Genomic DNA, 26,035 nt, shown 5'->3' with positions numbered 1-26,035 from the left:
TCCACCCTCCTCCGGCCTGTGGATGGGCGAAGGGCCAGCGCGGCGCGCGATCGAGCGCGTGGTGTACGATGCGTACGATATACGGACCTGGTACGCGAGTCCCTACCCCATAGACGATGAGTTTGCCTCGTCGACGCTCTACGTGTGTGCCGGCTGCTTCAAGTACCTGCCGACGGCTCCCGCGCTGCACGCCCACCGCCGGACCTGCCTACTTCGGCACCCTCCCGGAAAAAAGGTGTACCAGCGGGGGGCGCATATCATCTGGGAGGTCGATGGAGCGCAAGAGAAGCTCTACGTGCAGAACCTGTGCCTCTTTGGCAAGTTCTTTATCGACCACAAAACCGTCTATTTTGATGTGGAGCCGTTTGTGTGCTACGTGCTGACGGATGCTACGAGCCAGTTTGACCATGTGCTCGGGTTCTTTTCGAAGGAAAAGGTGTCTTACGACGACTACAACCTCGCGTGCATTGTCGTTTTCCCCCCGTTCCAGCGCAAGGGGTACGGCACGCTGCTGATGGAGTACAGCTATTACCTCTCGCGCGCCGCCGACGTCGCGGGGACGCCCGAGCGGCCCCTCTCGGCGCTCGGACTCCGGGGCTACGTCGCGTACTGGACGTCGGCCGTGCTGCGCACGCTGCAGCACGCGTATACCAGCGACACGGCGCACGCACGGCGCATCCGCGCGGCACTCGCCGGCGCAGACGTCTCGCTGCGGCCGCAGCAGCCCAAGCGCCGCAAGACGGTGCGGGGGTGGGCTGGCGAGGTGGTCAAGGACCACGAGAGGGACGCGGCCGTGCCGGATACGCCGCTCGCGACACAGACGACCATCGCCCGCGTCGCCTACGCTGCGGGGCTCCGCGTAGACGACACGACACTCGCGCTCGCGCACGCGGGCCTCCTTGCCTCGCCGGTCGACGAGGCGTTTGCGCTCTCGGCCGCGGACGTGGACACGGCCGCGCAGCGGCTGCGGATCAAGCCTGCGATCCTCGACGAGGCTTATGTGCTATAGGGTATCTATTCGGCCTGGCCGCCGAGCTGAAATCGCCGCCGCTGGCGTGCATGGACACGGCCTACACGCCCTTGCTTGTGCCCAGGCGCACTGCGTATCGCGACATGCCGCGCCTGCCGCGTATAGGGCGAGAGCGTGTGGTTCGCCTTGAGCAGCTCGGCGAGGTGGCCCGACATTTCGAGGCCCCCAAACGCCGGCTCGGCGCGCAGGCGGGGGGGCGTGCCAACCGGCGTCTGCGGCGCACGCACGCGGCTCGTCGCGTGAAAGGTGCGCGCGCGCGCCGCGGGCGACTCGGGCGGCGCAAAGAGGTCCGCGAGGCCGTGGGGACTGTTTTCCGACGCGAGGTGCGCGAGGCGCACCGCCGCGGGTGACGCGCGGGGCGGCGCATCGTCCAGCGAGAGGAACGCCAGCGGCTCCTCGGGCGGCGGCACGGGCCACTCGGGCTCCGGCCGCGGCTTGGCCGCCGGCGTGGACGGCGCCTGGCGGGGCGCGGGATCCGTGCGCAGCCACTCTTGGCTGAGGCGGTGGATGATCGTAGGTAGGTCCTCGCGGAACATTTCGCGCAGCTGCGCCTCAATCTCTTCTTGTAGGTACTTTTGGATGACACCGACACTGTCAAACGTCGACGAAACCTTGACGCTCTCCAGCGGGTCGTTCTTAAAGACGAGCGTAATGCCCTTTGTGCGCGAGACGACCAGCACGACGATCGCGCGAAGATGCACTTCGCTGAGGCGCACGCGCATCGGCACCGTGAGGGGGCTCGCGGCAAAGAGCATGCCGCGCTCCGCGGCGGGGGTCGCAAACAGGCCCGCGCCCGCCGACGCGGGCTTCGCCAGGGGGTTCGCCTGCACGCTCGTCGACAGCTCGAGGTGCGCGTCACCTGCATACATCAGCCGAAAGATGCCACGGAAGCGCTCGCGGCTCAGGTCGCCAATCTCAAGGATCTCGAGCTCCGGAGGCTGCGTGAGTTTACGCGACGTACGACCGTGCCCATATGCAGCTCCTTCACCTGGATGTCCCCGGCAATGACCTTGGGCTTGGGGCCGCGGTTCAGCGCGGTATTCAGCGTCTGGATCGCGTTCTCGTAAAACTCCCCTGAGAATGCAGGCCAGGTGAAGTTGAACGACATCGCGGTCGTGGGGATCCGCCCCTGGATCCTACACGTGACTATGGTGGGGCTGGGAGGGGATGCGGCGCTTGGGCATAAAGATGCTCTGGCCTTCTGGCGGCGGCCGTTTCGCGCGCACCGGCGACGGAGGGAGTGCCGCGGGCCGCGGCGCGCTGGGCGCAGCCTGCGGCGCGTCCGGCGGCGCATCCGTGCGCGGCGCACGCACGGACGGAGCGGCGCGGACAAAGCCACGCGACGGGGCGCGTGGGGGAATCAGCATCATGCGCCGCGTCTGCATCGCCGTGCCGTTGCGTGCGCGCGCCATCATTGCCTGCCCTGGCGTGGCCGGCACGCGCGGCCCAGCGCGGTGGCGGCCGCGTGTCGGCCGCAGCGCGACGTCGCTCACAACGAGCTTCTTGGCGTCCTTTTGCGCGCTGTGCTCTGCGTACCGCCCCTTGATGCGTGCGGTCGCCGCGGCCTTGGCGGCCTCGATATGTTCCTGCTTTTCCTGCGTTAGTCTTGCGGCGTACATCGTACAAGGCGCGCCAGCTCGCCACGTCCCCGAGCTTGTGCTCTTCGTCGAGTTTTCGCAGGTCAGAAAAGTCGCGCAAGCACGCGTGCTTCCATATTTCTGCATCAGAAAGAAAACGCACCCTGTGTATCTTCCGCGAGGTGCTGCGTGAGCGATACGACGTACCGGCGACGCCGCCTCGAGCTCGCGCAGCTGCTCGGGCCTGCACTGCTGCAGCAGCGGCTTGGCGAGGCGGTAGGGCATATCCCCCAAGTCGTGCACGGCTGCATAAGTCAGAGTGCGTACCACTCAGGTGCCGTAGGACCACTGCGTAAGCTCCGCTACGTACCTCGCCGGCACAGCGCCGTGAGGGGGGGAAGGCGCTCCATCGTGGTGGGACGTGCGTATCACGTGGCTACAAAAACTCCGCGTCGGCCGTGCCGGCGGCACAGCGCGCGGCCCATGCACGGCGCGCGTCGCGGATGGCGGCGGCGGTCCGTGGCTCGTGGACGCGTGCGCCGATCCAGTGCAGAAACGCGTCGTCGTCATCAGGGAGAATCGGCGCGCTGAGCGCCTCGACGAGCCAGTCGGTCGGCGGCGTGCTCAGCCGGGGCTCGAGCGTCTGCACGATGGCGACAGCCGCGAGCGTCACGACGTCGTGGCCGTCTAGTAGGAATGCGTCCCATAGACGAAGCTGGGTCGAAAACGGCAGCACGCCGGAAAAGAGCGTCATGTACCAGCCGGTCGCAAACGCGCTCGGCGCGACGCCGAACGCCTCGAGCGCGGCCGTGGCACGGGGGGCGTGCTGCGCCAGGAGCGTACGCAGGACATAGAGCTCCTCGCGCAGGCCGGGAAAGCCGGGCCGAAACAGGCCGTGGAAGGCGTACGTGGTATGCAACTGGGTCATCATGGCGTACGCGTCCTCGGGCACCATGTACAGCAGCAAGATGGCCGCAAGCGGCCCCATCCCTTGGCAGTACCCGCAGTCATTACAGGTGAGACTCGCGGCGTGCAGCACGGTAAACAAGTCGCACTGCCCCCGGCCATAGCGCGTGCGAAAGTGGACGTGTCCCCGGATCGTGCGGGGAATATCGAGGTCGATCTGGATATCATGCGCGCTCGGCGTCGCGAGCAGCGCGGCCGGCGACGGGGCGTCTGGGCACTGCGCGAGCACGCGCCATGCCGCGCCGCGCCATGCATCGGGGATGCCTTTGTACACGCGCCGGCGCACGGTCTGAGGCGACGCGCCGTCGAGCGACGCCTTTCCCTCGGTAAAGCGCAGCATCTTGTGCCATTTTTGGACGCGTCGTGCGTCGCGCCGGCGGCGCTGGGCCGCGAGCCGCTGCCGCGCGGCGTGCACCGCATCCGCGCTCGGCGCCGTGCCCGCCTTGAGCGGCAAGACTAGCGGCTCCTTGCGCGCGTGCATCGGCGACGCGTCGTAGAAGCCAAAGCAGTCGAGCGTCTCGTGCAGCTTGAGATCCGACTGCAAGGCGTCGCCCTCGAGGATCCGGCTGCGCACTTTTGCACCCCACTCCGGCGGCTCGTGCTTGTGCCGCGTATGTTCTATCCCCTCTGCCACGCCATCCTGCTCGACTCCTACGCGCAAAAAATGCGCATAGGTGCGCCGGACGTACGCGCCGTCGTCCGCCCCCGGCGCCTGCGCCATGGTCGCAGAGATCGGGCCATCGGGCGTCGGCCGAAGAGCGCTCGCGCCGCCTCCTTTTTTTCTCCGGGACCAAAGAGTAGGAGGCGGGGCCACAAGTCTGCCGTCGTTGCAGGAGTTAAGAGTAGTATAGGGACTGTCGGAATCTCGACAGAAACAGGCAGGCTACGTGCCTAGGACTCGACACAGCTTCGTTGTGTCCTCCGCTCGTGCCACTCGGCACGGGACGCCTGACCCTTTTGTCGGTGGTGGATGATGATGTCTGTGGGAGGCGGAGCCTGCTTCGATGCAGGCTTCGCACACACCAACCCACACATGCAGCAAGGTATGCCGTATGCCGTGCATGGGGATGCATGGCATGGCGCTCCGGTAGGCATGGTGTTTTGCGCACCGCCGCCCGCGCCGAGGCTCAACGCTGCGCGCCCTCGTCTGGATAGGCACTACCAGCCGTACGCCCACGCCTGGTATCCTTCCTATGCCCCGATGCACCAGGCGCCGATGGCACATGCTCCATCGGCGCAGGGCATGTATGCCGGTTGGCACGCGCCACCGGCTTACCCCTACGCCCCCCAACCCGTCTGGGGCGCCCCTCCTTCGTGGGGCGCTCACGACGCACACGCCGCGTACGCTGCACATGCGTACGCGGCCAATGTGCACGCCCAAATGCACCAAGGCCACTATGGCGCTGCCGCGCCGTCGTACGGTCCGAGTGCGCCGGTGGATGCTTTTTCTCACGAGGCACTCCCGGAGGAGGCCGCGGAGCGCACCCCCGAGGTGCTCGAGCGGCCTCCGACGCCTCCGCCGGAGGCGACCGCCGTGCCGCTCGCGGCATTTGGCGCAGAGGCCATCTGGCGCGCCAGCACGGCCTTGGTCAGTCTCGGCCAGCAGACCACGCGGGGCGACGACGAGGGACGCAGCATGTCGATGCAGCGCACCACCTCCTCGCCCGAGTCGCGGGTCTCGACGCCGTTGCGCTCGCCGGACGACTCGCCGAGCAGCTCGGTGTGCTCGTCGGAGCCTTTTTCGCCGTCGCGGGCTCATGTCTCGTCGCTGTCGAGTCTGCCGTCCACGCCGTCGCTCTCGTGCCCTACGCCCGAGCGCGACGGTGAGCTGAATGCATCGCTCGATGCACTCCGGCTAGACGAGGCGCAGCAGGGCAAGCAGTCCACCGCGCTGCACCGCTTGGTTCGGGCGATGGGACAAAACTCCCAGACCTTCCCTTCGCTCAGCAGTGCGCCAGAGACGAGCGACAAGCAAAAGAGTGTGCAGCGCAGGCCACGCACGCCCAACAAACACGCTGCGTTGGGCAACGAAGTGAGCCCCGCGTTCCGCCACTTTACCCACCAGGTCCTTGCCCAGACGCTTTTGACGCCGACGGCGCTCATCTTGGCTCTGTACTATGTGCAGCTGCTTCCTGCAGCGATCGGAAGCGACGCCGAGACGGCGCTGGGGCTGCTCGCACAGCCCGCGTCGACCACCCCCTTCAAGCTTCTTACATTGGGCCTCATGCTCGCAAACAAGTTCCTGGATGACAATACGTTTTTGAACAAGACATGGCATGAAGTGACTGGCATTCCTTTGGCTGAGCTGAACAAGATGGAATCGTATTTTCTGTGCCGCACCCAATTCCACCTCTCGCTGAGCGACGCCGCTTGGCACCAGCACCTTACACGGCTCAACGAGGCGGAGCTAGCTTCGGAGGAAGAGCGGAGCGACCGCGCCCTGCTCCTCGAGACCCTCGAAAAGCTCCTTGCGGAAGCGCGTGTGGCTTGATTTGATTCTTGGCTGTACAAAAATAGAAAAAAAAAATCATTCTGATTCGAGCGAACGTTCTACAGCAAGAGCGACCAGCGCCGCGGCGTGCTCTTTGGGGGGGCCGGGGGGGAGGCTGCGAACACGCTCCATCTCGCCACGCAGCCGCTCAAAGAGCACGGGCATGCTGTCCATGCCGAGCGTCCCAAGGCCGAGCCGTGCACAATACGCGTCGACTTCGGCATCCGTAGGCACGTCGGGTGCGGGCGCCTCGACAAACTCGCTAAAGTCGTCGTCGGGGGTATCCTGGGGGGGCGCATCCGACAGAAAGCGCTCGGCAGACGCTTGCATCGCACGCGGCGCGGGCGGGATAGCGCCGCCCGAGCGCGGCAGCGCCGCGGCTGACTGGTCCATGTGCGCGATGCGCTCCTTGACATTCTCGTTGCTCGGCGTCGGCTGCGCTTGTTTTGGGCGCATGCCCTCCCACATGTGCACCATCAAGGCGTCCTTGAGACGCGTCGCGGGGTCCTCGTCCGTATCGCCCAGATCAATGTACTCCCAGCCGCCCATTGCATACACCTCGTCGACCTCGAGCGACATGCTCGACGCCTTTTCACGCGACGGCACACCGACGACCAGCGACACGTCCAGGTCAAAGCCGGTCAGGTTGTGCACACGCTCGAGACGCTGCAGCACCTCGGCATGGCGCGTCGCAGGCTGCATAAGCCACAGCACGTACCATTTCACGGTCCACCAGCAAGATCGCAGCAGGAGCACCACTTACATAGGAACCAAAGCGCATCCACACGTCGGCATCGTAGTACGCGTTTTCGATAGCCCAAGCCACGCCTTCTTCGCGCGCGTACGCCTCCTGGATTTCGTCCTGGCTCACGCCGACTATGCCTGTGTGAGGCCAGCTACCTACCACTGGACAAGCGCGCACTCGTCTCGAGCGCGAGCTGCCGCGGAAGCGCCTCCTCGGCGCACACCCACGCAATGGTCCTGGCCGCCGACACCCCGGGCATTCTTTCGCACAGACGCAAAGCACGTGCCCTCACTCCACCGAACAAGGCATGAGTGCATGGCCCGTGGCGTGGCTGCGAGGCCTCCGGCGTGTCGCGCCTCTTTCCAGGCCGCGTGCGTCGGCGAGTACAGGTGATACGCCTCCCACTCTCTTTTCTGTAGCGCGGCGCGCGTACGCTTCCGCGCGCTCCGACGACAAAAAGCGTGCGGCGAATTTTGAGCCGCCCCTGTTCGGCGTCGGCACCGCGCAGCTGTCGCCCAACATCCTGCTGCGGTGCACGATCCTGGACTCGAAAGGGTCGGTCAAGTCCATTTCGGGTCTCTTTAGCAAGTCGGAGCTGTGTTCGCACCATGGCCTCGAGCCGCGCGATCTGCGCAAGATCGATTCGCGCGTGCCGAATCTGGTGCCGACGATCCTGGCACGCCGCAGTGGCACGCTGATCAATATCCTGCATATCCGTGCGATGATCAAGTCGGACGCAGTGCTTCTTTTTGACAGCTACGGCGCAAATGATACCCGACTCAACTCGGCCTTTGTGTACAACCTCGAATATAATTTGCGCCTGAGCTCGTCCAAGCTCCCGTACGAGTTCCGTGCACTGGAATCGATCCTGGCGTCGGTACTCGACGCGCTGCGTGCAGAGCTCAGCTGGATCCGGCTCGTGGTCGAAGACGTGCTCGAGACGCTCGAGGACGATATCGACCGCGAGAAGCTGCGCATGCTTCTGCAGATCTCGCGCAAGCTCCACGGCTTTTTGAGCCGATCCAGAGGTGTCAAGACGGCCGTGTCAGAAGTGCTCGAAAACGACGAAGACATGGCGCTCATGTACCTGACCGATGCCAAGGACGGCCATCCCCGCACGGAGCACAGCAACCTGGAGGAGCTCGAACTGCTCCTCGAGAGCTTCGAGAAGCAGGTCGAGGAAGTCGTCGCCGAGATCGAGAGCATGTACGCGAACGTCAACAACACACAAGAAATTGCCGAGCTGATCCTCGACAGCAACCGCAACCGCATTTTGTCGCTTGAGCTGCGCATCGGCATCGTCACGCTCGGCTTCACGATGGCGACGTTCATCGCCGGCCTCTTTGGTATGAACCTGGTGTCTGGCTTTGAAGAGCACCCCTATGCATTCTATATCGCGACGGCTGCCACCTGTGTCCTGGCGCTAATCGTGAGCCTGAACGGAGTCCACCAGCTGTCCAAGATGCGCCGCGTCGGTCTCTCCTACCGCGTGACGAACGGCACGGCGGTTGATCCCACGGCCAAGCCCGAGACCGCCGACCTCACCCATGCAAGCGCGTGGTGGTGGCGCGAGAAGCAATTCCGTACGCAGCGCCGCGAGCAGGGGTTGGCGCCGGGCGCGATGCCCCCCGATGGCTGGACCGCCGCACAGCTGGCCCAGGAGCAGGCCAATATGCGCACCTCGGATGAGAAGCCGCTCGATCCGTCGGAGCTGAACGCGGGCCCTTCGGCGCACGCCGAGCCGGTGCCCGCAGCCTCGATCGAGAAGCGTGGCGAGGAAAAGTCGGGTGAGAAGAGTGTATGATAGCAATTAGCTACGGAATCATGGATATATGAGCTTAGAACTTCTTCTCGATGATGCCCTTGAGGGTCTGCGCGTCGGCGGCAAACTTGCGGATACCCTCGTGGAGCTTGTCAAAGGCCATCTCATCGTTGAGCAGGGCAATGCGGAACTTCTGCTCGTGCTGCAGGTACTCGACCTTGGGGATGGCCTTGGCAGCCTTGGCCTTCTCGACCGAGAGCTTGCGGTCGAGGGGCTTCGAGTCCGCCTTGAGCTTCTCGAGGAGGCCCGGCGAGATGGTGAGGTAGTCGCAGCCAGCGAGCTCCTCAATCTCCGAGGTGTTGCGGAACGAGGCACCCATGACGATCGTCTCGACACCCTGCTGCTTGTAGTACTCGTAGATGTGCTTCACGGACTCGACACCAGGGTCGTTGGCGCCGTCGTAGTTGCCATCGGGCTTGTTCTTCTTGTACCAGTCGAGGATGCGGCCGACGAAGGGCGAGATGAGAGTCACCTTGGCCTCCGCGCACGCCACCGCCTGGCAGAAGCCAAAGAGCAGGGTGAGGTTGCAGTGGATGCCGTGCTTGGCCTCGAGCTCGGCAGCAGCCTTGATACCCTCGTAGGTCGAGGCGATCTTGACCAGGACACGGTCCTTCGAGATGCCCTGCGACTCGTACAGCGCAATGAGCTGCTTGGCCTTCTCAATGGTGCCCTGGGTGTCGAACGAGAGGTGGGCGTCGACCTCCGTCGAGACACGGCCGGGGATGATCTTGAGGATCTCCTGACCAAAGAGGACCAGCAGACGGTCGACCGCAGCCTCGACCTGCTGGTCCTTGTTGCCACTCTGCTTCTTGGCGTACTCGACCGCAGGGTCGATGAGCTTGGCGTACTTCTCCTCCTTCACCGCAGCGAGGATGAGCGAGGGGTTGGTCGTCGCATCGAGCGGCTTGTACGCGTCGATGGACTCGAAGTCACCCGAGTCGGAGACAACGTTGGTGTACTGCTTCAGGGCGTCCAGAGTCGTGCTCATGTTGGGATGGGAAGAGCCGAGCGGGCCGCACGGCCCGCCTTTGTGCCGCTGCGCATTGATTGGCTACAGACTACGTGATCGAACTTCTGCCCCGTTCCCCAGGGACTCGACCAACGCAGCGTCCTCGGCCGAGGCACGGTGGGCCGCATCGCGAAGCGACGTCGCCACGTGGCGCCAGGCCGCCTCGCGCAGGCGCAGCGTCGAGAGACTCCACGGGGTCTCGGCAGAGAGCGCATGTGCGGGGCCCGCGACGCCTGCCTCGCCACTCAGACGGGCTAGCGCCACGGCGGGGGGAGTGAGGGGAGGAAGACGCGCGTGCCGCAGCGCATGCGCCGCTTCGCGAAGCGCGAGCTGCACATCCTATACATGAGTAGAGACGACGTACATTTAGCGTAGAAAACCAGTGCTGTGTATGATCCTCAAACGTTCCTTTGTTTTCAGAGGGGGTATCGTCGGCCGCATCGGGCGCCAGCGCACATACGGCGGAGGACGCGGTTTGGAGCAGCTCGGCCAGCTGCTCGTCACACTGCAAGAGGCGCGCAAGGAGATCGTCGGCGGTATCTCCGGCAGAATCTGACTCGGACGCGGGCGACGCACCAGCTCCCGACATGGGCGACGCGCCGCCGTCGTCGCGCCGCGCTGCGCTCATGGAGGTGAAGGCGATTCGCTACTCGGCCGAATCTATGGTCCGTGCGCTAGGCTACGCCTTGCGCTTCTTGCCGCCGGGGCGCGAGCCTTTGGGCTCCTTGCGCTTTGGCGCGCGCGTCTCGGCCTCGGTTTCGGGGCGCGAGGTGCGCAGGGAAAAGGTGCTCGACAAGGGGCGCGAGGGGTCCGACTGCATCTTGCGCACACGTGCCTCGGCCTCGTCCCAGGCCACTTGGTCGTCCTCGGGCATGAGGTAGCGGGACATTTCCTTGTCGTTGGCGAGGTCGGCACGCATCTGCTCGCGCGCCGCCGCCTCTTCTGCAAGCGCTTCTTGGCCAGCGGCCGCGAGCTCGTCCTCGACGCTCTGCTCGAGCGGCGCAAAGCCAGGCGCCGCCTTTTCGACCGGCTCCTCGGCCAGGTCGCTGGCAATCGCACGGCGCTCGAGCGCGCGCAGGTTCTTGACGATCCAGCGCACGGCCTTGCATAGAAGTGTGTGTGCCTGGCTCAGCGGGAGCTGCAGCTCGGACGCCGCGTCGTCCAGCGTGCGGCGCTGCAGGCCAATCGAGAGGAGCAGGGCAGCCGACAGGCCGCTCACCGTCAGCTCCATCGCATCGCCTTGGGCGTCCGCGTCGTTGTCGGCGTCTGCGACGACACGCAGGCGCCGCGAGAAGTACAGCGAAGCGAGCACGGGAATCAGGTCCAGCACGACCTGCAGCTCGAGCAGATTGTTGCCGTACGACTCGAGGCGCTTCATGTCGAACGGCGTGACGAGCAGCGCGAGCTCCGCGGCAGTGACCGGGCGCGCGTTCGGCGCCTCGGACGCGGCACGCGACGCGGCCTCGAGCACGCTGAGGGCGGTGAGCGTGCTCAGCTCGCGGAAGCGGAAGGCGAGGAGCGAGATAAAGCGCTGGCGGAAGTCGCGCGCAAACGCAGGCAACCACAGCGCGTCGCGCGACTCGCCAATGGTCTTGAGCTGCACCGTAGAGTACTCGCCCGTGAGCTCGTTCGGCGCCTGGCGCATATACAGTGGCGCATATCCGTTGCTCTTCCAGAAGCGGAACAGACTCGGGGTCAGGCCGTACGAGACACCGAGCCAGTCGAGCGCCTCGGGCTCGCGCTCCGACAACCGCTCGAGCAAGGGCGGGAGCTGCGACGGGTCGCGCACGCCGACCGCATCCGTGCGGGGTGCCAGGGGGTTCTTGGCGTCGCGTGCGCGGCGCTCCTCGAGCGCGTCGGCGTCGAGCAGCGCGCCGCTGTAGTACTGCTCCATGAGCTCCAACGCGCGCGAGCCGTAGCCCATACCCGCAAACTCGGGGTGGACGGCGATGCGCACGATGCGCGCGCCGGAAAGCTCGGCAAAGTCCGAGTCCTGGAACTGCTGCGTAATGAGCCAAGGGATCAGGTCGCCCGCATCGCGCGTGCCGCGCGACAGGCTGTTGAGGATCGCCTGGCGGCTGATATTGCCCTCGAGCGCGACTTGGATGACACACAGCGGCTCCGGCATGCCGCCCGTCTTGGCCGCGGAGCTGAGTGGCGGAAGCAGCACAAAGATGGCATGCGCCGGCGCATCGCTCATCAGCTGCAGATCGTTCGGCGAGTTCTTGTAGTGGCTCGCGACGTAGAGCGCCATGATGCGCTGCAGGAACGTCTCCGAGGCGGGGTGGTAGCTAAACAGCGTGTCGCGGTTCACCATATACAGCTCGCACTCGCTTGGGTGGGGGCATCCCGAGCGCGCGTCGCGCTTCTGCGACGAGGGCAGCTTGGCGACCGACGCGTCGAGGCACAGCAGCTCGTGCAGCCACTGCTCGATCTCGTCGCCTTCCGCGTACCGGATCGGCTCCTGGAGCTCGACCTCTTTGAGCGCACGCGCGGACAAGGCGCCCGAGCGCGGCGCCGATGCATTGCGGTCGGCCAGCGCGGTAGTGCGGTCGCCCGGCGTGCCTTGCGTGCCCTGGCGCAGCTGCTGGATGAGCTTGAGCGAGAGGCTGCGCCCGGTGCCTTCGTACCCGTTCACCGTCGAGGAGAGGAACACGAGGTACGGGCCGAAGAGGTTGCGCACCACCGGCAAGGGAATCGCGGCCGCCTCATCAATAACAACAAGCTCGGCCTGGCTCAGGACCTGGTGGTCCTGCGGCTGGATATACTGGATCGTCTGGCGGTGGCCACGGAAGACGTTGATGCGCACCACGGTGTCCTTCCACTCGCCGGTGCCGCGCTGCAGATCCCAGTCGGCCACCTCTTCGTAGCCGAGTGCATCGAGACCTTTGAGCACAAACTCAAAGAGTGTCTTGAGGTTCTCGGGGCTGGGACTCGTCACAAAGATGTTGGCGTAGCCGTGCGCGATCGCCGCCGCGAGACACAGGCCGAGCGCGGCCGACTTGCCGCGGCCACGGCCGGCAGTTAATGCGACGGTCGTCGAGAGCGAGCTGCTGGCGAGCACGTCGAGGATCGTCAGCACGGCCTTGGCCTGGTCGAGCGTGCGCGCGTGCTTGATGACCTGGCCGACGACCTTGGTCTCGGCGACGTCCGCCTGCACCGACGCAAGCTCTTCGTCGCGCGCGCGGCGTGCGCTGCCCTTTTGCACTGCGGAGCCGACGCCGCCGACGCTCTGGCCCGAGGCGGTCTCGGGCAGGGCCCGGATTTCCTTGCCGCGGCTCAGTGGCAAGACATTCAGCTCGTCGTCGAGCAAGAGGCAGTTGGGCGATGCGCTTAGCGAGAGCAGGAAGCGCTCGTTGAAGCGCGCCACAATGTCCTCGTCGGTACTCGCGGTGCGGTAGCGCGAGTGGACGTCCATCGAGAGCGAGTAAAGCTGGCGCAGCGACGACATGGTCTGCAGCAGCAGCACCACAATACCACCGCCTTCGACCGTCTCGATAGTGCGTGCGAGGACGTTGGGGGTGACCGCCTCAAAGTCCTGCAGGACGAGCATGCCAAAGGTGCGGCCGAGGATCTTGGGCGTGTCTTTGTAGTAGCAGTACCGGATATCGGTCACGCCCACAAACAGCTCAAACGGATCCTGTGTATCCTGATCACGCACGCCCCGCTTGATATCGCGCTTGATCTTCGCCTCGCGCTTCTTGCGGTGCGTCGTGAAGCCGAGGTCCTTCTTGTAGCACCACAGCACGTTGGGGCGCGCCTCGACACGCGACTGCGAGAGCAGGAAATGGAGGTTGACTACCTGGTCGCGACCATGGTCACCGACAACCACAAAGAACGAACGGTGCCCGGTCGAGACATTGTTCCGGATCAGCGTCGGGATCCGTGGATCCAGCTGCTTCCGCATCGTCGCTCGCAAAAAAAAATTCGGCTAGGTGGAGGCTATTAGGCGCCCGGCGTCTCCCAGGAATAGGTCTGCTTGTCGAGCTTCCAGAGGGCCGTGCGACGAAAGAGGGGAGTGTTGCCGCCGATACCGTCCGGCAGCGGCACATAGAGGTCGGCGTGGATGTCGTAGGAGCGGCTCTCGTTCGCCTCGAAATGCAGCGTGCCGAGCACGCGCTGGCCCGTATTCAAGGCCAGCGGCTCGTGGAAGAGCATACGGACCTGCGCCCAGTGTGTCGGCGGCGCAAAGGGGCTGGTAGTCATGGCGTTTCGGGGCTGCAGGTCGTCCTCCTCGACTTCGCCGGGCTGCAGGAAAGACAGGTCGAACCACGCCCCGAGTCCGTGCACGACGGTCGGCTCGTCGACGCAGTCAAAGGCGATCGGCACGTCAAACGTGCGCAGATCCGCACTCGACACGGTGCCAAAGTCGACGAGGTACTTGCACACCGCCTCGTCGGGGCACAGGATCGCAGCGGTGCTCAGGTCGGTCTGCGCCCCAACGACGTGCGTCGGCGAGAAGCAGCCCACGACCGGGCTCTGGAAGGCCTCGGTCCGCGACGCGCCCAAAAACGGCGTGAGGTCCACGCCGTAAAAGTTGGTCGTGTTCCACCAGTCCGCACGCGCACGCACCTCCTGCCAGAGGCGCGCGTCGTTCAGCAGCGAGAAGCACAGCGTGCCGGTGCGGGGAAAGAGCGCGCCGCCGGGGCGCAGAAACTTGTCGCGCGCCTCCAAGAACGACTCGCACATCCGCTCGTGCACCAAGAGCTGGGTTAGATGGAGTACATACCACACCGAGGCACTCGGACACGATCGTGTCCACCTGCTCCGTGTCGGCCGGCAGCAAGCCGCGGGGCGTCGCCTTTTCGAGCACCTGGGGCGTGACGTCCTCGACGCGCGCTGCGTTAGCGTCTGTACGTACAGTGCACCACGCCGAGCCGGTCGCGCATCCACGCGTTCGGCGCATTCTCGTCCTCCCCCGACGACGCGGCGACCAGGCGGTGAAGACACCCGATGACGTCCGACGCCTCGACGGCGTACACGAGCGCGGCGCCCGCCTGGATCGAAAAGAGAGACAAGATTCCGTTTCCGGCACCGACGTCCATCGCCGTTTTGCCTGCGTGAGCCAAGCCACGTACCCTGGAAGCATGCCGGGCCGTGGGCCAGGATGGCATTTTGGTAGGCCGACGTACGCACAGCGTCCTGCATTAATTTCGCAACGTACCTGAAGCATCTGTGCTTGGTGCGTCAGCTGCGAGTAGTATGAAAAGTACGCCTCATCTTTCTTGTCGTACAGATCCACGGCCTGGGCCTCGGCGTCCATCCGCTCGTCCTCCGCCGTCATGCTGGGAAGACACCCTCCACTTCCACGTGGCTTTCCGCCCTTGGAGCGCGACGCGATGGACGCAGGGCCGAGCGTGCTGTGGGAGCAGCTGCTCCTCGCTCAGGCCGTGTACCAAGTTGCGGCGAGTCCGCCGGAATGGGAAAAGGTAGCGTCGCTTTTGTCTACGCACCCTCTGGTGCTGGAGAAGAGGACACAGTGGAACGCGGGGCAGTGTGAGCAGGCGTGGAAGTCGCTCATGCTCGGCCACGCGATCACCGAAGAAGGCGATGCCCAGGCGCCCAAGTCGGGGAGGAATGCGCAGCTTGCGCTTGCACAAAAGCTGTACGCAGCGCGCCTTGGCGAAATCCACGAGCAGATCAAGGAAAAGGAGACCAAGTTCCGGTACGTGCCTTCCCTCACCCAGCGATCTCCACCAGCGCCTGCAGGACCTCGAGAGCGGCAAGCTGGACGAGCGCCTGCGCGAAGAGGCCGGCATTCCAGACGAGACGCCGCGGCGCAAGCGGCGTGCCGAGGCCGCAGAAGCGTCGGCTGACGACGACGACGAGGCCGACGAGCACCTGCAAGTCGAGCAGGACCTGCTTGGCGACGATGGGCCGGCCGAGGCACATGTCCCTGAGACGCCCGAGCGGGAAGAACGGACGCCGCAGCCTGCGACGACATACAAGTCGCGTGCACGGCGGCGAACCGAGAGCCGCGGCCGCAGCCTGACGGCCGACGAGTCGCTCTCGCGCACGCCGTCGCCGGGGCGCACCACGCGGCGCTCGCGGCGAGCGACGCCCGAGGCCGACGAGCACTCTGCCAGCGAGGACGGCCACGGGACCGACGGCGTGTCGGACGCCGAGCGCGACAAGAGCCGGCGGCGCACGACGCAGGTCTTGCTTATGCTGCACAACGAGGTGTCGAATCACACGCACGGCAACCTCTTTCACCAGGCAATCAAAGAAGCGGATGCCCCGGACTATTATTCGCTCATCAAGCAGCCTATGGACCTCAAACTCATCAAGCAGCGCATTAAGGAGGGCACGATCGCGTCGGCGCTTGATCTGCGCCGCGCACTGAGCCTCATGTTTGCGAATGCGCTCATGTACAACCGCCCCGACACCGAGGTGCACCGCATGGCGAACGAGATGCGACTGGCCACGGACGAGGTACGTGCACGCAGCTTACCCAGATGCTCGACCAATTCGAGCAGACACCGTAGCCAATCATGCACGGCCACACGCAATCGACGGCCGCCGATCTGTAGTAGTAGGTGGCCCGCGTGTCGATGATCGGACTGGAGCGTCGGTGCAAGAGTCTTGTCTATTGATGCGCTAAACGTATTTACAAAACATGAGGCGTCTCCTTCCCCTGGGACGCATAGGTCGCAGTCGAAAAGCGCGGGGCAAAGGTCGTAAACATATCTTTATAAGTTTGCTGCGCCGCCTTGAACTGCTCCGAATCTGTTGCGCCGTACCCCACTTCGTCCGCGTCGCCCTGCACGATACGCGCAAAGACGGTATCGCAAAATTCATCCACAGGCGCGCCATGATTGTTCCCCGGCCCCGCCATTCCGGTCGCGACAGCCGGCGGAATCAGCTCCACGACCCGGATCGGAGCATCGCGCAGCGCATGGCGCAGCGTGACCGTATAACTGTGTAGCGCCGCCTTGCAGGCCGCATACAGCGGCGCGAACGGCTGCGGAATGTACGCTCCGCCCGACGTGACGTTCACGATCAAGCCAGCGTGCTGGCCCTCGAGCATCGTCGGCAACAGCATCGAGTTCAGGTGCACCGGCCCGGCCAGCAGGATATCGATTTCCTTCTGGCCCTGGCCAACGCCGCGAGCTTCTCCTGATCGCGCCCGGTCACCAGGACCTTGGCACCCGCGCGGAGCAGGCGCTCGGCGAGCCCCCTGCCGATGCCGCTAGCGCCGCCCGTAATGAGGACGTTGGCGTGTGCGATGTCCAACATTGGCTGCGTTTTGGTGCATGCCCGCAGAGTAGGCAGGCGAGGCGCTCCGCTCGTTTAAGCTTTCCCTGAAACGAATGAAGTGCGAGCACTGCTGCCCCTGCCCGATCGCCTTCCCGCTGCCAATCACGCAGCGCCGTCTAACAATCGACGGCCGGCGATTTGTAGTGTTTTTTTCGGCCGAGCGTAAAGACAACGGGAGGCGGCGCCGGCGCGTTTTCCTCCGCGAACCTCTGCGGCGATAGCTATGGTTGCGATGCTTCCGCGCGCGCTGCGTACGGCAGGTGCTAGTATTGCGCGCCGCAATGCGTCGGCGAGCGTTCCTCTCTCGCGCATGGCCGTGCGTGGCTATGCTACCGAGAAGATGGAGAACCCGACGCACTCGGCGACGACCGTCGAAGACCTCCAGGGCCACGATGCCTCGACGCTCCTCCGTGAGGAGGGTACGTCTCGGGATGCGAGTCTGCGTCACTTTACCGTCAACTTTGGTCCCCAGCACCCTGCTGCGCACGGTGTGCTGCGTCTGATTATGGAGCTGAACGGTGAAGAGATCCTCCGTGTTGACGTACGTTGCCCAGCCACTCACCCAGCCTCACGTCGGCCTGCTCCACCGTGGCACGGAAAAGCTGATTGAATACAAGACGTACACGCAGGCGCTGCCGTACTTTGATCGTCTCGACTACGGTTCGATGATGACCAACGAGCTGTGCTTTTCGCGTGCCGTCGAGAAGCTGCTGAACATCGAGGTCCCCGAGCGTGCCAAGTGGATCCGTACCCTGTTTGGTGAGCTTACGCGTGTCTCGAACCACTGTATGGCCGTCTTTTCGCACATTATGGACGTCGGTGGTCTCACCCCATTCGTCTGGGGTCTCGAGGAGCGTGAAAAGATTATGGAGTTCTACGAGCGTGTGTCGGGTGCGCGTATGCACGCCGCCTACATCCGCCCCGGTGGTGTGACGTATGACATCCCCCCGGGTTTGCTCGAGGACATTTACCACTGGTGCACGCAGTTCTCCGGCCGCATCGACGAGATTGAGGAGCTGGTGACCAACAACCGTATCTGGCAGCAGCGTACGATTGGCATCGGCCGTGTCACTGCGCAGGAGGCGCTTGACTACGGTTTCAGTGGCGTGATGCTCCGTGGCTCGGGTATCCCCTGGGACGTCCGCAAGATGCAGCCGTACGATGCATACGACCAGTGCGAGTTCGACGTCCCGGTCGGCAAGAACGGCGACTGCTTCGACCGCTACGTGTGCCGTATGGAAGAGTTCCGCCAGTCGCTGCGCATCATCCACCAGTGCCTGAACAAGATGCCCGCGGGCCAGATCAAGGTCGACGACCACAAGATCTCGCCGCCCTCGCGCTCGATGATGAAGGACTCGATGGAGAGTTTGATTCACCACTTTAAGCTCTTCTCCGAGGGCTACGCGGTTCCCCCCGGCGAGACCTACTCGGCGATCGAGGCGCCCAAGGGTGAGATGGGTGTGTACCTCGTCTCGAACGGTACCAACCGCCCCTACCGCTGCTCCATCTCTGCGCCCGGTTTCCGCCACCTGGCCGGTGCCGACTTTATGGCGCGCCACCACTACCTGCCCGACATGGTCGCCATCATCGGTACCATGGACCTGGTGTTCGGTGAGGTCGACAGGTAATTGCATGTAGGAGCAACTACGTTTACAAGAGTTTCGTGTCCAGGCCATTGTAGAACCCGTCGTGCTCGTCGTAGGCCGGCGCGTTGCCGAGCTGCCTACGGCCGCGGTAGATGACGGCGTCGAGCAGGCCCGCGAGCGTCAGGATACCACCGACGATCGCACACAAATTCGACAAAAAGTGCCACAGCGTCGCGCGGGTCTCGGTCTGAATGACGCGCAGAGGGGAGATTTCGTAGTTGAAAAAGACGCCCGGAACACCCTCGACGGTGCGCACGAGGGTGCCTTCGGTCTTGGTCGGCTCGTCGTGGCCGAGGTTGGGGTCATGAGGCTTCAAGTCGCGCTCGTACGAGGTCGCACTGTACTGGAACGTCTCGAGCGTGCGGCCGTTCAGTTTCCTGTGCTCGGTCGGGACGACCTTGAGAAAGTACTGGTACATGAACTGGCTCTGCTCGGTGTGCGCACGGCGGCCTTGGAGCGGGTCGCGGAGGCCCAGCTGCATCTTTTTGCTCGAGCTCGAGTCCTGGCGGCCGGCACGCTGGCCGATAAACTCGTACATTGTGCCAAAGCTCAGCTCGTGGATGACGTGGCCAAAGTGGTGGTACTCATCGCCCGTTCCCTGGAGATACGGCACGAGATCGTGCGTGTGCACGTCATTCCGCTGGAATGCGCGCCCGGGGTTCAGGTGCAGGTTACCCACCACGCGGTTCACATGCACTTCGCCGGCAATGTTGCAGCCCTCGTGGTTCTGCTCCTTGAGGCGCTCCGACCAGTGCTCGTCGCGGCACTGCTGGATCTCGTCGGGGTTCGAAAAGGACCACGAGGAGCGCACATACGAATCGCGCACGTCCTCACACGAGTTGCAGCAGCCCGATTCCGGCGCCTGGGCGCCGTAGCACGAGCCACAGTAGTCGGGGCCGCGGCCGATCTCGGCGAGGTAGCGCGCGGCATCACCCTGCAGGCTGCGGTCACCACGCACGCCGAGCGGCTTGCCGTCGCGGTCGAGGCGCGTACGCTGGACGTCGTGATTAATATCCATCTGCATATCGCCGACGATATCGACGACATCGAGCGAGAGCAGATAGCACGGAACGCGCGGGAATGTGACGTTCAAGCGAATCGCGAGCTTTGCATCGCGCGCAAGGTCGACCTCGAGGCGCGGCACAACGTTTACCTTGCGGTACTCCCAGTACTCGCTCAGCGTCAGGATGCAAACCAGCGCCGCGCTCAAAAGCGTGATGAATGCGCCGACATTGGTGCGAATTCGTGCGTCGTCTGCGGTCTGGATTAGCTTCTCAACCTACACGTCCAAACGCATCCAGACCGCGCAGCTGGCCCAGCAAGCTACTCGGCCCCATCGTCGCCAGAGGACGGGTGTGGCACGTGGTGCCACGTGTTGACTTTCACGTCGATGCGACGGCCCAGCGAAGGGAGCGACGGCCGCGCCGCGTACGGCGGTGCGACGCGCGAACACGCGGGCCACGCTCCGTGGATGTCGCCGCGGAATGGCACTATACCGAGTACTTCGCCGTTTTTCTCGCACCGTGGCACGCAGCAGGAGGAAGAGGGCGCGACACGCGCGACGCGTCCGCCCCCGCTCGCGCGGTGGAAGACCACAGGCTCTCCGCACTTGAGCCGCACGCCGCAAAAGGGCAGCGGCGTGTTTGCGTCACCACGCACATATGCCTCGCCTTCGCTCGATGAGACAGTGATCGATGCCATGTCGACAGCGGACCTCTTGCTGCACGCCTCCGCAGCGCGTGGGCGCGCCGCTGCACAGAGCCGCACGCCGCAGTGGTCTCAGCCTTCGATGCTGGGGACACCGACACACATGCGTCGCATCCCATCCTCGGGATTCCTCGAGCCGCTTTCGCCGTCGATGGGCGCCTTTTCGCCCATCTCGTCTGTGTCGTGGGATCCGACACAGGCCCTGGTGCGCCGCTCGCAGTCGGTCGGGCCCGAGACGTTACAAGCGCCACCGTCGCCGCGCACATTGCTCGATGATTTGCTCGTGACACATACGCAGCTCGAAGTGCAATCCCACGCGGCGCTCGCCTTGGAAGACGTTGCGGAGCTCAAGGCGACGCGTGCGCACCTCGAAGAGCGCCTCGCGGACCTCAAGTACAAGGTATCGCTGCAGCAGCGCATCCGCAGCGCGACCACGGCCCTGCGCAACTCGCGCTGGGCCGCCTCGCAGCAGAACGGGCCGAGCAGCGACGAGTTCCTCGAGAATGCAGATGTCGCCCAGGCCATGGAACGCGCAGACGCGGCGATGCATGAGTACATGGAGCTTGCCCACGAGGTGCACTCCATCGAGACTCAGCTGCTGGGGCACCACATCGCGGTACTGCGCGACCACCTCACATATAAGAACCCGCAACAGCAAAATACGCTCGCGGGCGGCGTCCATACGGCGCTGCAGCGTGCCGCACACACGGCTGCGGACCAGGAGCGGCGCGTGCAAGAGCTCGAGGAAGAGCACGAGCAGACGCGCGACGCACACGCGTCGCTCCAGCGCGAACTGCACGAATCACAAAAGCAAAAGCGGCACCTCGACGAGAAGCACGAAAGGACGACGCGCGAGCTTGCGGCCGAGCAGGCATCGCGCAAGACGCTGCTCGCGAGCCTCGAGAGCGTCTTGCAGGACGCCGCGACGAGCCTCGTGCAGGATCCGGACGACACGCCACGCGTAATCGAAGCACCGCAGGCCGACCCCATCGCAGACCGCATGGCGCACGCCGCCGAACAGTTCCGCGCGCAGCACCAGTCGCTTCGCCGGGCCCTGGCGGACGAGCAGGCGGCGCACGATGCGCTGAAGCAAAAGTGGCAGGACGCAAACGATCATTTGGACACGACCACCACCGAATTTGAAAAGGCACTGGGGGGGCGTGTCGAGGCCAACCTTGCGCTGGAGAGCGAGGTGCAAGCACTCCGTACGCAGCTCCAAGACGCGCAGGAAGACGTCCAAGAGGCGCGTGCAGTGCTCGAGGCCGAGCAGGACGAGGCACAAGATGTGCGGGTCGCACTCGCCAAGGCCACGTCGGATGCAGAGGCGGCCAGAGACGAGCTGGCCAAGGCGCAGGCGGAAACGTTGCGTCTCGAATCGGCGCTCGCGCAAGCGCAGAGCGAGTCGGACACCCACCGCACCGCACGCGAAGCCGCCGAGGCCGAGAGCGAAAAGCACGCTTCTGCCCTGGCCGAGGCGCTGCAAACAGCCGAAGGCCACCGCTCTGCTCGCGAAGCCGCCGAGGCCGAGAGCGAAAAGCACACGTCTGCCCTGGCCGAGGCGCTGCAAAAAGTCGACGACCACCGCTCTGCTCGCGAAATGGCCGAAGTAGAGAGCGGAGTGCATGCCGCGGCACTTGCCGAGGCGCAGCAAGAGTCCGAGACGCACCGCACCGCGCGCGAGGCGGCCGAGGCACAGAGCAAGGAACAGAACAAGGAGCACGCCGCCGCCCTGGCTCGTGCCGCCCAACAGCACGCCGAGGAGCTTGCTGCGGTGCAGGCCAAGCTCCAAGAGTCGTTTGGGCACTCGATGGCACAGAGCCGCAGCGTGCCTAGTACCCTGGACGAGACGAACGAGTCGCACGAGGCGCGCCTCCAGGCCGAACACGAAGAAAGCCGTCTCTTGGAGATCCAGCTGCACGGCGAACCGGCCGAGCCCGAGAGCATCGTCGGTGAGCCAGACGTGGCCGTGCAGGACGTGCCGACCGGCTCTGCCACGCTGTCGGTGCCGGGCGACGAGAAGCGTTCGCTGTCCGACCGCCTGAACGACACGCTGCACAGCTCACCGGGTGCCGCCCTTTCGCCGGGAAGCGCACACTCGTGGGGCAGCACGTCGCCGTCGAGCCGCCGTACGTCGGCCGCGTCGTCACGCCCGCGGCGTACCAAACCCACCGATGTGTCGGGTGTCGAGGCCGCGAATGATGCACTGCAGCTGCATTCCGAGCTTGAAACGGAACGCGAGCAGCGTGCGGCGCTGCAAAAGCAGCTCGACGAGCTGCATGCGCAGCACGCACACGTTGCGGCGACGCTCGAGCAGGCGCAGGCTGCGCTCGAGCAGCAGGCGAAGCGTGCGGATCGGGACTCGGGCCCGCACAGCATCGACGCCGTGCCGCCTTCCATGCCAACGTCTGCCGTGCGGGCGCCTGCCGTGCGGGCGCCTGCCGTGCGGGCGCCTGCCACCGAGGCCGCGCCCGGCGCTAATGGGCTGGCGCAGGACGCCTCCGCTCCTCTCGTTGCCGCGCCCGAGCTCCCAAGCCAAGGCACCGAGAGCGCTCAGTATGCCGAAAGTGCTCAGTACGCGGAAAGCGCTCAGTATGCCGAGAGCGCCCAGTACGCCGAGAGCGCTCAATACGCCGAAAGCGCTCAGTACGCCGAAAGCGCCCAGTACTCCGAAAGTGCTCAGGACGCCGCCGCTGCACAACGCTCGATCAGCACGCCTGTGTTGGCGGCCAACATTCCCCTCCCCGACACCCCCACGGTCCCTGAGCCGACGGCGCGCGCCGCGCGCGGCTTCGGCCTCGGCCTTAATATTCCCTCCCACGCATCGCAACCTACGGCCCCATCCAATCCACTCGTTTCCAGCGCGTCCTCGGACGCGAAGCGTGCATCCGACCCAAGCGCCTCTGTGGATGCGGCCAGTGCGCCCGAGCTTGCGTCGCCGTGGCAGACACGTAGGCGCGTCCCCGACGGGGCGCCCACCTCGGCTCCGTCCGAGTCCTCCCCCGCGTCGCGGGGTCTCGGGCTGAGCACGTCGATGGCGTCGCCATCGTACCCCCTGCGATCCGCGCCGCTGCCCGGCGACGATCTGCGCTCGCCCTACTCGCGCGGTTCGCGCGACTCGTGGGACAGCCAGGCGCAGACCGCGCTGCTTGCCGCCGGCATGTCCCCCCGCGGCAGCGACGGGCAGGTGCGGGGCCGCGATGCGCGTACGCGTCTGTTGGAAGTGCAGGTCGACAAGCACCGCCGTGCGGCCGAGCAGTCGCGTGCCGCCTACGAAGAGCTCAAGGCCAAGTACGACGCGGAGCACGACCTCGGCGAGCAGCAGCAGGCCGTGGCGCGTACGTGGGCCGAGGAGTGGAAGCGCTTCTCGGAGCGCCTTGAGCAGCAGGACAAGTTCTGTGCGCGTGTCCTCGGCAAGGACGATGGGCGTGAAGAGATGGACGAGCTCCTGAGCCAAATCAAGGCGTCGTCGTACACGCGCCCTGCGCCCCCTGCGGCGCTTGTCGAGCGGTCGCAGGCGGCCGTCGACGAGTTCGACAAGCTGATCTCGAAGCTGGAAGAGCACATTAGCGACATGGCCGAAGGGCTCGCGAGCGCCGGCACGTCTGGCCTCGGGAGCAATGTCATGGCGCAGCTCGAGGACCAGATCGAGGATCTGCAAGAGCAGCTGCAGGCGCGCGACGCGGAGCTGGCCGCGACGGCCGCCGGCGAAGGCGCCGGCTCCGCCTCGGCGCTGCTTGCGCGTGCGCGTGCGGCGGAAGAGCAGCTGGCCGTGTGTCTGTATAGCCTTGCGCTGGTCAGCGCGCTGCTTCCCCCGAAGGACGCGCTGGCGCACAGCATGTCGCTGCCCCTCAGCGCGGTCCACGCGCTGTTTGCCGCGGCACAGCCCGGCACGCCCAGCGCGCTCGAGGCGGTGCGCGCGGCGTATGGCACGGCGTTTGACAGCGCGGTGCACATGCTCCTCGCGAGCGGCGACACGCCGCGCGCCGCGAGCCCCGCGTTTGCGCACCGCGTCGACGCGGTGCTCGCCTCGCTCCCCAGCGAGCTGCGCCATGCGATCTCGGCGCTGCTGGCCGACGTCTTTTCGCGGCTGATCGCGACGATGAACACGAGCGAGATGGTGACCGAGCGTGCGATCGTCCTCGAAGAGTCCGTGCAGCGATACGTCGACTCGGCGCCGGTCACACCGATGCCGGACGCTGGCGTGATGGTGGACCCCGATGTAGAATAGCTATAGCTCCTCATCGCTCCAGTCTATTTCCGGCGGAAAGTCGCCGACGGTGACCATGGCCGGGCGCACCATGCCGCCGCACTGCGGCGCGCACGTAAAGTAGCGCACGGCTTGCACGCTCCCGTCGTTCTTGCCCACCGGTTCGTCGTACACGACGCCGACCCACGGGCCTGGCGCAAAGGACGCGCTGCCGACATACGCAATCGTGCCGCGGCGGCCGAACGACTCGTCGCGCGCGACGCTGCAGCGCGCGCCGACGACGAGGTCGTCGCGCACCGGCTCCGGGGCCTTTTCCCCAAAGCGCCCGAGGCCATGCGCCTCTTTGAACGCGCGCACCGAGTCGGTGCGCTTCGCATAGTCCGCATCGCTCATTTCGTACTTTTCCACGTCGCCGTCGAGCATCGCACCCCGGCGGTCGTCCACGCGGATCATCATGCCGTCCGCGACGCGCCACAAGGCCAGTGGCGCGGCGTCCGGAGCGCACGGCGGCGTGGGCAGCACGCGTGCCGAGCCGGTTTGCTGTCCGTGCTGCACGTCGCTCGCGGAAAAGAGCGTGAGGACCTGTTCGGCAGGCGGAATGCCCGTCACCCGCTCGAGGCGCGCCTGGAGCGCGTCGTACGCGAGCCCCACGTCCACACGCTGCTCGCCATAGGTCTGCATGCCCGGCGCATACACCCACACCGACACCATTGTGGAGGCGCGTCGCGTCGCGTTTCCACCATGCCGGCCGAGCAGGCGCTGGAGCTGGTGCAGGAGGCGAAGCTGAGTCTCGCGACCGGCGCGCTGCGGCAGTACAAGTAGGTCGCTCAGCTAACGCAGTGCGGAGCAAATGCGACTCGTGCTGCTCGAGACGCGGCAGCTGCATACCCAGCTCGTCCCGCTTGCCGACGCGGCGCGCGCCGCGTCCGGAAGCGGCGCGGACCCTGCGCTTGCGGCGCAGCTCGTGACGCTGCATCTCCAGGCGTACCGCAACAAGCGGTGCATGCTCGTATACCACAACCAGCGCCTCGAGTGGCTCAAGCGGCGCGTCTGGGACAAGGCCGGCGCCCTGGCGCTCGTCCTCGACGAGGACCAGCCGCCGAACGCGGGCGGCGAGGCGGATGTGCTGTCCATCCGCCCGCTGCTCGACCACACGGAGCTCGAGTGGCTGCGTGCATACTCGGGCCTTGTGGGCCTGTACAAAGATACCTACCTCGACGTGCTCGACGTGACGCTCCCCCTGGCGACCGGCGTCGGCCACGCGCGGCACGACGGGCACATTCAGTCCGCGCGGCAGACGGCCGCGAGTGCGCGCAACGCGCTCGGCGGTGCGTCCTTTGCGCCGGGCGCCGCGGTGAGCGTCTATGCAAAAATCACGCCGCCCAACACGCTGCGTGCGCCCGACGACCTGATGATCACGGTGCTCGTGACGCGCGACGCACAGGACGTCGAGACGGAGCGCGGGACGATGCAGCTGCGTGCCGGCGAGCGGCTGTACGTGCGTCGCGACGAGGTCGAGCCGCTGCTGCTCCGCGGCTGGCTCCGGCAGGTCGACACGTAGCAATGCAACCCTGTTCC

At 65.5% G+C, this 26,035-nt stretch overlaps 16 protein-coding genes across 16 annotated transcripts; 7 read left to right on the top strand and 9 right to left on the bottom strand.

Moving 5' to 3' along the window:
* Window positions 1-22: 22 nt before the first annotated feature.
* On the top strand, window positions 23-1,009 carry MJAP1_002834 (histone acetyltransferase; the record flags this gene model as incomplete). The annotated part of the gene is made up of 1 exon (XM_060266767.1): window positions 23-1,009. The coding sequence occupies one exon, from the start codon at window positions 23-25 to the stop codon at window positions 1,007-1,009; it is 987 nt and encodes a 328-aa protein (XP_060122750.1).
* A 5-nt stretch (window positions 1,010-1,014) lies between these two features.
* MDM34 (ERMES complex subunit) lies at window positions 1,015-3,017 on the bottom strand (the record flags this gene model as incomplete). Its single annotated transcript, XM_060266766.1, has 8 exons — window positions 1,015-1,968; window positions 1,992-2,104; window positions 2,178-2,625; window positions 2,648-2,748; window positions 2,771-2,792; window positions 2,815-2,912; window positions 2,935-2,955; window positions 2,978-3,017. The coding sequence occupies 8 exons, from the start codon at window positions 3,015-3,017 to the stop codon at window positions 1,015-1,017; spliced, it is 1,797 nt and encodes a 598-aa protein (XP_060122749.1).
* Window positions 3,018-3,043: 26 nt separating this feature from the next.
* Window positions 3,044-4,294, bottom strand: MJAP1_002832 (uncharacterized protein; the record flags this gene model as incomplete). The annotated part of the gene is made up of 1 exon (XM_060266765.1): window positions 3,044-4,294. The coding sequence occupies one exon, from the start codon at window positions 4,292-4,294 to the stop codon at window positions 3,044-3,046; it is 1,251 nt and encodes a 416-aa protein (XP_060122748.1).
* Window positions 4,295-4,774: 480 nt separating this feature from the next.
* Window positions 4,775-6,064, top strand: MJAP1_002831 (uncharacterized protein; the record flags this gene model as incomplete). The annotated part of the gene is made up of 1 exon (XM_060266764.1): window positions 4,775-6,064. One exon carries the CDS (start codon window positions 4,775-4,777, stop codon window positions 6,062-6,064), a length of 1,290 nt encoding a protein of 429 aa, XP_060122747.1.
* Window positions 6,065-6,100: 36 nt separating this feature from the next.
* On the bottom strand, window positions 6,101-7,068 carry MJAP1_002830 (uncharacterized protein; the record flags this gene model as incomplete). The annotated part of the gene is made up of 3 exons (XM_060266763.1): window positions 6,101-6,760; window positions 6,783-6,946; window positions 6,969-7,068. 3 exons carry the CDS (start codon window positions 7,066-7,068, stop codon window positions 6,101-6,103), a joined length of 924 nt encoding a protein of 307 aa, XP_060122746.1.
* A 48-nt stretch (window positions 7,069-7,116) lies between these two features.
* Window positions 7,117-8,613, top strand: mrs2 (Inner membrane magnesium transporter MRS2; the record flags this gene model as incomplete). Its single annotated transcript, XM_060266762.1, has 2 exons — window positions 7,117-7,120; window positions 7,229-8,613. The coding sequence occupies 2 exons, from the start codon at window positions 7,117-7,119 to the stop codon at window positions 8,611-8,613; spliced, it is 1,389 nt and encodes a 462-aa protein (XP_060122745.1).
* Window positions 8,614-8,647: 34 nt separating this feature from the next.
* On the bottom strand, window positions 8,648-10,268 carry TAL1 (transaldolase; the record flags this gene model as incomplete). The annotated part of the gene is made up of 3 exons (XM_060266761.1): window positions 8,648-9,614; window positions 9,735-9,979; window positions 10,005-10,268. The coding sequence occupies 3 exons, from the start codon at window positions 10,266-10,268 to the stop codon at window positions 8,648-8,650; spliced, it is 1,476 nt and encodes a 491-aa protein (XP_060122744.1).
* Window positions 10,269-10,319: 51 nt separating this feature from the next.
* NAT10 (N-acetyltransferase 10) lies at window positions 10,320-13,547 on the bottom strand (the record flags this gene model as incomplete). The annotated part of the gene is made up of 1 exon (XM_060266760.1): window positions 10,320-13,547. One exon carries the CDS (start codon window positions 13,545-13,547, stop codon window positions 10,320-10,322), a length of 3,228 nt encoding a protein of 1,075 aa, XP_060122743.1.
* A 38-nt stretch (window positions 13,548-13,585) lies between these two features.
* MJAP1_002826 (type I protein arginine methyltransferase) lies at window positions 13,586-14,924 on the bottom strand (the record flags this gene model as incomplete). The annotated part of the gene is made up of 5 exons (XM_060266759.1): window positions 13,586-14,347; window positions 14,370-14,479; window positions 14,502-14,696; window positions 14,719-14,782; window positions 14,805-14,924. 5 exons carry the CDS (start codon window positions 14,922-14,924, stop codon window positions 13,586-13,588), a joined length of 1,251 nt encoding a protein of 416 aa, XP_060122742.1.
* Window positions 14,925-14,979: 55 nt separating this feature from the next.
* On the top strand, window positions 14,980-16,125 carry MJAP1_002825 (uncharacterized protein; the record flags this gene model as incomplete). Its single annotated transcript, XM_060266758.1, has 3 exons — window positions 14,980-15,305; window positions 15,328-16,072; window positions 16,096-16,125. The coding sequence occupies 3 exons, from the start codon at window positions 14,980-14,982 to the stop codon at window positions 16,123-16,125; spliced, it is 1,101 nt and encodes a 366-aa protein (XP_060122741.1).
* Window positions 16,126-16,247: 122 nt separating this feature from the next.
* MJAP1_002824 (uncharacterized protein) lies at window positions 16,248-16,876 on the bottom strand (the record flags this gene model as incomplete). The annotated part of the gene is made up of 2 exons (XM_060266757.1): window positions 16,248-16,733; window positions 16,775-16,876. The coding sequence occupies 2 exons, from the start codon at window positions 16,874-16,876 to the stop codon at window positions 16,248-16,250; spliced, it is 588 nt and encodes a 195-aa protein (XP_060122740.1).
* Window positions 16,877-17,129: 253 nt separating this feature from the next.
* On the top strand, window positions 17,130-18,525 carry MJAP1_002823 (uncharacterized protein; the record flags this gene model as incomplete). Its single annotated transcript, XM_060266756.1, has 2 exons — window positions 17,130-17,438; window positions 17,464-18,525. 2 exons carry the CDS (start codon window positions 17,130-17,132, stop codon window positions 18,523-18,525), a joined length of 1,371 nt encoding a protein of 456 aa, XP_060122739.1.
* A 22-nt stretch (window positions 18,526-18,547) lies between these two features.
* Window positions 18,548-19,880, bottom strand: ERV46 (ER-derived vesicles protein erv46; the record flags this gene model as incomplete). The annotated part of the gene is made up of 2 exons (XM_060266755.1): window positions 18,548-19,804; window positions 19,827-19,880. 2 exons carry the CDS (start codon window positions 19,878-19,880, stop codon window positions 18,548-18,550), a joined length of 1,311 nt encoding a protein of 436 aa, XP_060122738.1.
* A 53-nt stretch (window positions 19,881-19,933) lies between these two features.
* Window positions 19,934-24,478, top strand: MJAP1_002821 (uncharacterized protein; the record flags this gene model as incomplete). The annotated part of the gene is made up of 1 exon (XM_060266754.1): window positions 19,934-24,478. The coding sequence occupies one exon, from the start codon at window positions 19,934-19,936 to the stop codon at window positions 24,476-24,478; it is 4,545 nt and encodes a 1,514-aa protein (XP_060122737.1).
* Window positions 24,479-25,168, bottom strand: MJAP1_002820 (uncharacterized protein; the record flags this gene model as incomplete). Its single annotated transcript, XM_060266753.1, has 1 exon — window positions 24,479-25,168. One exon carries the CDS (start codon window positions 25,166-25,168, stop codon window positions 24,479-24,481), a length of 690 nt encoding a protein of 229 aa, XP_060122736.1.
* A 30-nt stretch (window positions 25,169-25,198) lies between these two features.
* PSF1 (DNA replication protein psf1) lies at window positions 25,199-26,018 on the top strand (the record flags this gene model as incomplete). Its single annotated transcript, XM_060266752.1, has 2 exons — window positions 25,199-25,275; window positions 25,298-26,018. 2 exons carry the CDS (start codon window positions 25,199-25,201, stop codon window positions 26,016-26,018), a joined length of 798 nt encoding a protein of 265 aa, XP_060122735.1.
* Window positions 26,019-26,035: the final 17 nt, after the last annotated feature.

Source organism: Malassezia japonica, chromosome 5, assembly GCF_029542785.1.
Source record: "Malassezia japonica chromosome 5, complete sequence".
In the NCBI taxonomy this organism is placed as follows: domain Eukaryota; kingdom Fungi; phylum Basidiomycota; class Malasseziomycetes; order Malasseziales; family Malasseziaceae; genus Malassezia; species Malassezia japonica.
The sequence above is the reverse complement of the archived record's forward strand: the minus strand, read 5'-3'. Positions and strand labels throughout refer to the sequence as shown.